The sequence below is a fragment of the Eucyclogobius newberryi genome, unplaced genomic scaffold (assembly GCF_026437365.1).
Source record: "Eucyclogobius newberryi isolate DKJ021-1_F unplaced genomic scaffold, fEucNew1.0.hap1 SCAF_2, whole genome shotgun sequence".
Classification (NCBI taxonomy): domain Eukaryota; kingdom Metazoa; phylum Chordata; class Actinopteri; order Gobiiformes; family Gobiidae; genus Eucyclogobius; species Eucyclogobius newberryi.
The window spans coordinates 42,392,313-42,402,078 of NW_027315834.1; the positions used below are offsets into that span (position 1 = coordinate 42,392,313).

Genomic DNA, 9,766 nt, shown 5'->3' on the forward strand with positions numbered 1-9,766 from the left:
AGGTTTTTTATTTTTATTTGCCCAAGATAAAATATGTAAATATCAAAATATATTTATTTGTGTCCTAATTATGATTTGTGAACATTTTCTTTCTAACTTAAGTGCTTTGTGTTTTCTTACCCTTTTCTTAATTATGTATATCTGATATTATATATTACAAATTTAATGTGACTTTCTTTTTGTGTTGTTTTCTTCATATAATCTAGTTTCTTCAACTGGCAAGCAAACCAATGCGTGTAGGGTGATTTGTATTGTGTAGTTCACATTTTAAAAAATCATGGATGACACTTGGGGACTTTTATATTTATTAAGAAATACATTTAGTGTGTCGTATTGCTAATTGTAGAAACTATTACAGACACATGTAGTTTGTTTTTCTCTGAATATTTCAGATCTCAGCTCAGGCTAGCTTCTAGTGTTGTTTTCATAAGATTTGTGACTTGTCTTTGCAGTAATAAACGTTATCTTGTTCAAAATAAAGTTTCACCGTATGTTTTTGAAAGGATAGTATTTTCAGTACGTGATGTATGATAGACATTGAGAGAGTGATGCAATAAGTGACTACATTAGAGGAACTGTTATTTTCAAATGTTTGAGAAAGTTAAAGGTAAAATACACCTATGATTCATGCACTTGAAGATTAGTGAAGGAATCCTAAACAAAGACCAATTATTATGGTTATTAGTTAATGTCTGAAGGGCACTCAAACAGGACAGTGGCTCATTGACTATATTAAGCACTAGTGTTAGCCCAATACATTTTATTCAAACATATTCATACATATAAACACCAACATAATTCAAACTTGAGTATGCAAGACATATTTGTAAATATTATGAGCATGAACTTGCATTTACTGAAAGATGTACTTTTTTTCTCTCTTTTCATGGTTTATCACTGTAAAGGTAGTAAAACGTATTTTAAAAAAAACGGCAACACATGATGCAAGAAGATGAAAACTTGCAAGCAACTTAATACTGACGTGAATGTAGTTGGATGACCTCTCACCTTTTAGTTATTTGGCTTCAGTATGGCTTACACTTCCTCAGTTATTTCCTTGCTTTTTCTTTCACAGGTTATTGTATTCAAAAGAGTGATCATTCTAGGTTTCTTGTGTTTTAAGCATTACATATCGACCAATCACTATTAGGTGTGGTACTGTACAGACCATGACAGGAAAACATTTTTTTAATTTGCCACCACAAAGATGACTACAAAAATGGAAGTGATCGATCATTCAAAAACAATCCAAAATCCCTTTTACAATAAAAAAGCAATAAAAATGAACTACGCTAAAACAGTAAATGAAACTATTAGTAACGTCAAGCTGTATGCACAAGACAAAATACTTGGGCCGTGGCTAGAGTGCCGCGCGGGGTCAAATGGCCGCGCAGTTTCAGGGAGCGCGGCATTTCCTTTATAGCCCGTTATAGCCTCATGGCTAACCCTAATCTTAACCCTAACCCTAACCTTAACCAGGCGCGGTCAAATAGCGACGCAGTTTCAGGAGCCAAAAACAACATGGCAGTTTCGGCCGCGCGCCGCGGCTCTGCAGACACTCCCAAATATTTGATTACATATCAAAAGAAAGGAGGCCTTTAAAACATAAGTAATTTTAGAGTTTAAAATATGTACTGCTAAAAAAAGCACTTCTGCAATGTTTTAGCATGCTTTAAAATTGTTGAAAAGGGGAGAAAAAAAATCTAACTTAAATGATAACGATCAGCAAAATATTACATTGTACAAGAACAAGGGACATGATTTATGAGTCACTCCACTTAATGATGTCACCTCAGCCTGGGAGAGCAACAGAGGACAGGACCAGACCTCAACTAGAACTACACCAATTATTGTATTTTAGGGGAACTGATCAGACAAACTTGTATATCAAATATCTGGTAAAGCCAAAGTGATGTACAAGTGTTTTTCTGCCAAATTTGTTCAAGGTACAGACCATCTCAGTGGGAGGATAATAGTGGTTGTCTGTTGAATGCACATCCTCAATTTCAGCATTATTCCACTGTGCAGTAACTCCTCTCAGTGTGACTTGTACCGTATATTTCTCCAGTTGTTGTTTGGAACTCCCGGACTAAGCACAAGGGATGTTTCTAGTGCATCTTGAGGTATAGTGCAGAGTTTCTTGCTGACACAATTCACTAAGCTCGGAATGGCAGTGTTTGCAGTCCTCAGTCCAGACTGAACCAAAGGTGGAGTGCTCAGTTTAACTGTTGTCTGATTTTCACCCATAATTGCTTTGTTTAGTATGTACAGATTGTGTCGTCGGCTCAGTCCAGAGGCTGAGGGTCAGCTATGGGCATGGTGTGCAGAACCTCGTCCAAGAGCTGCAGAGCTCGATGTAGATGGATCTCAATCCAGCAGGGTGTTTCTTTAATGCTCTGCCGGGGATAGTCAGGGCCCCAGCCCTTCACAAAACTCATCCTCAAAATGCACAGACGCCGCAAGTCGTCCACACCAATTCCCGCAGCAGCAGACAGACCTACATCAGACACAACATTCTGATTAAGGCAGTGCTATGTAGTGTCTCATTATAACAGTAGCTCATGGTTATAAGGATGCTTGGGTTGGGATTCACTTTAATTTGACAAGACGGTGTGTTCTCCTGACTGAGAATAATCTGCTCATGAGAGCCTAAGTGGTAGCGACACTCACTGATGGCCGGAGCAATGCCTCCCACAGACCCTGGACCAGGAATGTTCCCTGCCACGGCTGCTGCCTGCGCTGCAGCGGCCGCCTGAGCTGTGGCTGCCTGCTGCTGCATCTGTCGGTGGCACTGCCGCAAGTCAAACACCTGAAGGAAGACAAGACAGTCCATAAAATTGGAACACAAACAGTTATCGACACGTCATAATTATGTAGAGGCCATAAACTGTTATAACTCATTCAAAAATATTGAAACATATTCATATCTCACTTCTCAAGACAGTTTTATATGGGAATTAAGTTAACAAGCTACACACTTAACACACGCTACAGCCGCTTTACCTTGATGTAAGCACTTGGGTAGATCTTATGAACCGCGTCTCCTGGGGCTCGCCCAGCTTCACGGTCCAGGTAGTAGCTCTGCACAAACACTGCATGGTCACTCAGACAGCGCACCCACACGTCTCCTTCACCTTTGCACTCCAGCTGTACACCTTTTCCAATGTGGAGCCTGGCCACAGGGAAAAATGGAGACATTAGCTGAAGTTATTTAGCTGTTAATATATCAGGATGATAAATGTTACAGTGTGCCTGGTTACCTGGCTCTCTCTATGTTCTCAGTCCTGTGAACATTGCTCAGCTGACCCAAGCAGAAGCGATCGCCTCCAGATGGATCCACATAGCCATCCACAGTCACGATGGGGCAGGTGGAGGGCACCTTAAATGTCTCACCAACCTGAACATCCATCTCAAAGTATGCAATTGAGCACCAGTACTCGGGAGCTGTAACAAACAAAAATCAATACTATCATGACTGATATATAGTCACTAAATTAAAACAAATGGATGATACACACCAGGATGATTGGAGATGGGAGGCTGGAATGAGATTTCGTTGGTAACAGACCCTGTAAGAATATAGTGGTATATTTTACATTTTCAAAATGACAACTTAAGTTAGTTGATATCAATCAGCAAAAACTTACAATAATGGCCCAAGTGAGGCATAGGTGGATGGTGCTGAAGATGACCATTTTGATGCTGAGGCGCTGCTGGGGTGAAGCTACTGCTTCTGCTCCAGTTGGGAGTAGGATCTGTACTCGCAAAAACATTTGTCTAATTAATAATATCCACATATATGTTGATCTAATGCTGTAATAGGCAGCAAGTGCATCTCACTTGAGGGTCCAGCTGTGATGGTAGAGAAAGCAGAAGTTGAAGCTGAGCTGCTGCCTTCTGAAGGCGGCAGAAGGGCAGGGCTGCTGAATGTCTCCTGAGGTCCAGGTCTCGATGGGGGATGTTGAATTGTCTGCAGGTGGCTTTCAGCGCTCGAGTGGGACTGCTGGTTGTCATAGTCATACTCATCTTTTACCAGAAGTGGACCTGTGAAAATATGTTCACAACAAACACTATATATTTCAAAAGTTTTAAAAATGGTCTAAAAAAAGAGGGGAGGGGCTTTTACCTGAACTGGACAGGGTCAGTCCTGACAAATCTGCAGAAAACAATTTAAGGTTATACCCATTAAACTGTGCATTAAATCAACCACTTAAATTTCAAATAATACATTGCTTTACTAACCAATGCCAGGAGAAACCACCCTCTCATAGTGGTATGGGTTGACACATACATTGTCACATTTGAGGTCAAAGGCATACTGGCAGTACTTCACATGTTTTAATTCATTTTTGTGAAGATCAGGCCATCGCCAGAGTCTAGCATAAACTACATGTGGAAAACCTTTACGTCCAGCAACCTAGAACATAGACAGAAGAAACCAAATTTGTAAATTATCCATTCACAATAAATATACAATTGCAATATTAAATTCCAGAGACACCTATACCTGTAAACGTCCATCCAAGGTCCGCTGTATTGTAACACACTTGCTAGGGTGAGCCCCATTTGTAGTGATGGCTGTGATTAGAGAATCCAGCTCATCTTTCTTTTCTTTCAGCTTCTTGACAAGACTTTCAATAGCTCTTTTTGCAAAGCTCTCACTCTCTCCTCCCTGGCGATGGCACATCAGACTGTGCACAATGCTCAAGCAGGCGTCATTGCTTGTAGGAGTGTTTGTGATTGACATCTTGCTCCTTAGGTTTCACCCTTAAGGGAGATGGCTGTATCCTTTGATGTCGTACCTAATTACCAAAGTAAAACACTTAATTATTACTGGCTTTTCATGTGCATGACATTAGTAAGAGTGTTTTATTTTAGGTTGTTATAGTATGAAGATGATGTTGTATTTTCAACAATGGGTCATGTATCCCGAGGAGCGTGCATACATTTGACAGCATCGACATCAAAGGCATACATGTAAGCACTTAATATTCTGGTGGTCAACAGGGTATAGCATGCAATAACATGCGCGCATATTTCTCACAAATTTAACCGTTCCTCCTCAAATAAGTGTAGTTCAGCTGATCCGGTCAAAGTGGTCCTCCCAAGGCACCATGGATTTAACAAAGCTACTCCACAGCGTGTTTACGACTCGTACCTTGGCCATTACATTTGCACGCAGCATGCAAATAACCGCCAAATAACGACACTACGTGCACTTACATTTCCCCTGAAACCAATTTCGTATAACGTTCATATTTGAATAGCGTAAATACATGCCTTGGCCGTGTTGCCGTAAATAAATGATAGCTCGTGTGGCTAACGCTAGTTGAGCTTTATTATCATCGCGCACCTTTCAACACATATTTGCATTGATTTAATTTCGAAGTCGAGTCTGTTCTGGCATCCCAGTCACAGATAGAACAAATATATATTGATATATTTGCAATATCCTTTTACAATATAGCGTGAGTGGCCGTGATTTGCGGCTAACTTACGCTGATGCTAAAGGCTAACGCTACAAGACGCTAATCAAACTTCGAAACTGCTTCTTTGTTTAGTCAATAAAATACTAGATGTCAATTGGTGGAGTTATAACATTCACAGAGGCATACCAGATAAGGCGTACTCCGTTATCTCCGTTATAATAATTGCAAAATGGTTAAGACGTGTTAGCCTGACAGCAAGGCGCTGTAGGTAACAGAAGGTTAGCTGTTAGCGGTTAGCTAACCACGAAAATAAACAAGAAAAAAGAATCCTCCACCCACCCACTGTGCTACGAATGCGCATGCGCAGTGAGTGGATGTAAATCTAAGTACAATGGTATATATATTTATATATTTGTCTAAATTGGAGGGAACGTTGTAGTTAAGAACATTAATGCAGAACCTATATTCAAATCAGCAGTATTATAGCAGTTAGCCTACACTACAACCACTTAAATTTCAATTATACATTGTTTTACTAACCAATGCCAGGAGAAACCACCTCTCATAGTGGTATGGGTGGACACATACTTTATTTTTGGTCGTGATTTTATATTAGTAGGCTATAATCCCATTTTGCATTTTAATAAAGATAAAATCTCATACATGCATACATAAATTCAGTCAACATAACCACATTGTGTTGTAGGCTGTGCAGTGCACATTTTAGGGTGACACTTTGCCTCAACCAGTTCACAAAGTTGCCAACACTTTATTGTTATTTGTTTCTTTTGATTGTTAATAGCCAGTGATATTTGTTGATTTGCCATTTTTCATCTCATTGCTTGATCCCTGGTCAATATCACTCCATAAAAATGCATGTAGTGAATTCAAGTATTATTTAAATTGTAGTACGGAAGTATTTGCTGTAGAGCTATGCAAGCTATTTAATGAATTATTTTACATATTGCGAATACTATTGTTAATCGTAATTTAGCATCTTCAAAAGTAGTTACTTCTAAAGACAAGATGCAAATCATATTTTAGTATTATCATGTTCAGTCCACCATGTATAATTAAAAGTATAAATGTATTAAATTATCAGTAACCTTGTGCCCACAACCTGAAGAGGATGCATAAGGCTTTAAATGGGACAAAAGATGCAGATAACTCTTCCACAAAAATAATAAGTACTTTGAGCCTATTTAGAAATGCAATGTATGTTTCAAGTGTCAGAGTCAAAGTAAAGATCCTCAAAAACTGGACCTTAAATACAATATTAAATAAATGCCCTTAGTTTTAGACCCCCTCTGGTTGTGGGTGCTTGATAGGAGAGTCATGCTGTGATAGAAAAAGGAAGTGTGTGTTTCAGAGGGCATCAGGAAACTTGATGGTGTCTAGTCAATAGAGTCAGTTAGTGTTGGAGACCAGGAATCTGACACCACTTTTCACAAATGCTGCCACTTAGAGTGGCGTCCCATCCTGAGTGACGGTCCACAAGACTCCAGACTCTGACACCTTCTTATCAGTATGGCACTGAGCGGCTGTGAGTGGCCCGCCAGGCATGTGGCAGGACAGAAATGAGGCCCGGAGCTGTTAAGCACAGTGTGCTTGTATTACCTGACAATAAAACAACAACAAGAGAAGTAAAACCTCTCAAGGATGGCCTTGTATGTTTATACAATTTTGATATTGGGTTAGTTAAATTTCTGTGTGAAGTCAAAGCACAATTCTGGCACTATTACAAAAAATATATATATTTCACAGCAATGTTAAGTGACAATAGACCTGAAGAGCCCCAAATATTAAAAGTTATGTACAAACAAGGGAAATACCATAGCATTTAAACATGACAGTGTCTAAAATACCACAGATAAATTATTATATAATTTAAGAGTATCTAATAGCTTATAATAGCATAGAGTAAGAGGGTGAATACGTAAAAACAGGCTCTCCACACCATGTATCCATAGTAGTGCAAATAAGAACGCAAACACATCATTCTGACATTGTGCAGGTATGACATCATTGTTAACATGTCATGTTTCTATTAAGTTCAAAAGCCATGCAATATCAACTTTAAAATGTCTTGAATTCCATTCAATATTAACAAAAATAAAATAATCTTAACAAAGAGCTTGCAGGAACTGCATTTGTGTACTGTTATGCACTAATATAGAACATAGAATGTTCAATGTTGTTTTTTCATTATATAACTGCAGGTGGTGAGCAATGAGGATATGAACATTCCTTATCTCTATATACAAATACTAACTTATATATCTAACATTTGAAAACATGCTTAAATAACACTGAATGTTGCATTCAAATATTGGTGATTTTCAAATTATACTGTGATGATTCTACTTAATGCAAAATATCTAAAAAGTGAATTCACTGATGATTCCCAGTAGTGACCAGGCCCAAGAACTCACTATATTACACGTAGAATATGCATTTTAACAGCATGTATTAGCTGCCCTATCTATATTCTGTATTAAACATTACTGGCCTATAGTATGTTGTGATGTCATCTGAAACAGATATATCTCTGGCCAAGCAACCGATGACACATTTAAATCATTTTCACAGTCTTATTGATTGCATGGTCACTCAAGACTATCTGCAGCCACATTCAGCCACTACCATGCCTTCATACTTATGATTAAAAGTGATTACTCCATTTTCATGGTAAAGTAGGGAGATGGGCTCTAACTTTGTGGGCACGCAGCATGCACGCGACACTCTGTCAGGGCTCTTGACGCTCAGCAGAGTCTGAACCATTGCGTGTCTTGTGGGCGTGACCTCAGAGGTCAGGGGTGGGTAGCACTCTCCCTTACACGAATAGGCCTCGTAACCCAGTGGTTGGATGATCCATGTGTCCCAGCCAATATCTTTGAAATCTACAAACAGTGGCATCCTTTTACATGCGTCACTCTTCACATTGCGGCGGATTCTGGAGGGCAAGTCATAGAGAAAGTTAGAGCTCAGCTCCTCCAGAGACTGTTTCTCTAATTCTTGTTGGTTTAGATGATCAGTGTTGTGATACACTGGCTCCCACAAAGTTCCACTCTCATCCATGTTTTTCAGATCGTTATGCTCATGTCCAATCATCGAGTTCATTTTTGTGTCATTTTTTTGACCCGGATTATCTGAAAAAATGATCAAAGCAGCATTGTGTTTCTTTTCTGTACTTCTATCTAAGTTACTCCTTATTCCTGGCAGGGTTTCTTTTGCTACTCTTTTGCGTCTCAAGTTTATGATATGAACCTCCAGTCTTTGGTCTGCGCAGCCACTCTTCTGCCAATGTGTTACTGCATGAGTCAGGTCAAATGACACCCAGCCATTATCTCTGGCATTGACATGCTTTGTCACCAGTTCCTCCAAATCTTTTCCGTCCAGCACCTCCTCTTTATCCCTGTTTCTCATGTCCAGTTGCTCTCCTATTGACCATCCAACACATTCACGTACATGATAAATGGTCACTAAGCAGTCAGGGCCCTGGTGAGCTCCATGTTGGATCTGGATGAAGAAACGCAGTTCTGCTAATCTTATGTGCTCATGATGAGGCATAGAGACGTTAAACAACAGGGGATATATCCGTACACCACCAGCTGTGTCACTGTACAGGGAAGAATCTGAAATCAGAAAGGACCTTTCAGTATTTTCCCTTTTTTAAAACAAAGATGATATAGAATAGACAAAAAACAGCAGTACATGCAATAACTTATTTTTAAACACTGAAGCACATACCTTTATTCTTGAAACTGCGCACCATGTTGGCAGAGGGTAATTCAGCACGTTCTTTTGAAAATCTTTCATAAAGTTCCATCATGTATTCAGGTGGCTCCTTGAGGTCGGGGACCAGGGCCCTGCTCTGCTCTGTCAGGTTCAGAGTGGACAGAAACTGGCTCTGTAGATCCTGAGGAACAAACGTGGGGATTCTTTCACCATCTCTCTTGTGGGACGCTCTGTGGTGGTTCCCAGGAGGCCGGAGGGGGCTGCTCCAACTCAAATCATTCAACAATAAAAAGATGATAGAGTTGACAAACCAATTCCCAAAGAAAACCCAAGATGCCATTAGTGAAAGCAGAAGATCCAAATTGTGTTAAATGAGAAGTTACGATGACGAAGGCACCTGCCAACAGTTGAATCATGAGATGACAAGGAACAGGTTGAAGTCCACTGTAAAAGCAGCGTTGCCCTTCATGATCTTGTGGTTTGGTTCTGAGGGCAGGGCCGGGTAGTTCGATGCGCTGACATGTTTGGAGAGGTCTCTAAGGCCATGCTCAGCCCCCCCCCCCCCCCCTTTCTTTCCACACAAGGGACATAACACCAAC

General features: G+C 39.9%; 2 protein-coding genes across 2 annotated transcripts; both read right to left on the reverse strand.

The window, feature by feature from the left end:
* Nucleotides 1-740: 740 nt before the first annotated feature.
* Nucleotides 741-5,769, reverse strand: smad4a (SMAD family member 4a). The gene is made up of 11 exons (XM_072453066.1): nucleotides 5,616-5,769; nucleotides 4,508-4,802; nucleotides 4,243-4,417; nucleotides 4,127-4,156; nucleotides 3,841-4,044; nucleotides 3,648-3,755; nucleotides 3,519-3,569; nucleotides 3,261-3,444; nucleotides 3,004-3,172; nucleotides 2,671-2,809; nucleotides 741-2,497 (listed from the first exon to the last, which is right to left on the reverse strand). The coding sequence occupies exons 2-11, from the start codon at nucleotides 4,745-4,747 to the stop codon at nucleotides 2,286-2,288; spliced, it is 1,512 nt and encodes a 503-aa protein (XP_072309167.1). The 5' UTR covers nucleotides 4,748-4,802; nucleotides 5,616-5,769; the 3' UTR covers nucleotides 741-2,285.
* Nucleotides 5,770-7,818: 2,049 nt separating this feature from the next.
* On the reverse strand, nucleotides 7,819-9,651 carry LOC140367517 (bone morphogenetic protein 10-like). Its single transcript, XM_072454033.1, has 2 exons — nucleotides 9,180-9,651; nucleotides 7,819-9,064 (listed from the first exon to the last, which is right to left on the reverse strand). The coding sequence occupies exons 1-2, from the start codon at nucleotides 9,505-9,507 to the stop codon at nucleotides 8,046-8,048; spliced, it is 1,347 nt and encodes a 448-aa protein (XP_072310134.1). The 5' UTR covers nucleotides 9,508-9,651; the 3' UTR covers nucleotides 7,819-8,045.
* Between the last annotated feature and the right edge of the window lie 115 nt (nucleotides 9,652-9,766).

What these genes read in the sequence shown, in the direction of transcription:
- smad4a (XM_072453066.1), bottom strand. Translation starts at nt 4,747, where the DNA reads ATGTCAATCACAAACACTCCTACAAGCAATGACGCCTGCTTGAGCATT. An exon ending in CATCACAGCTGGACCCTCAA is followed by an intron (nt 3,756 to 3,840) that starts GTGAGATGCACT and finishes TTGCGAGTACAG; the next exon opens with ATCCTACTCCCAACTGGAGC. An exon ending in AGGCATTGCTCCGGCCATCA is followed by an intron (nt 2,498 to 2,670) that starts GTGAGTGTCGCT and finishes TGTCTGATGTAG; the next exon opens with GTCTGTCTGCTGCTGCGGGA.
- LOC140367517 (XM_072454033.1), bottom strand. Translation starts at nt 9,507, where the DNA reads ATGGCATCTTGGGTTTTCTTTGGGAATTGGTTTGTCAACTCTATCATC. An exon ending in GCGCAGTTTCAAGAATAAAG is followed by an intron (nt 9,065 to 9,179) that starts GTATGTGCTTCA and finishes TTCTGATTTCAG; the next exon opens with ATTCTTCCCTGTACAGTGAC.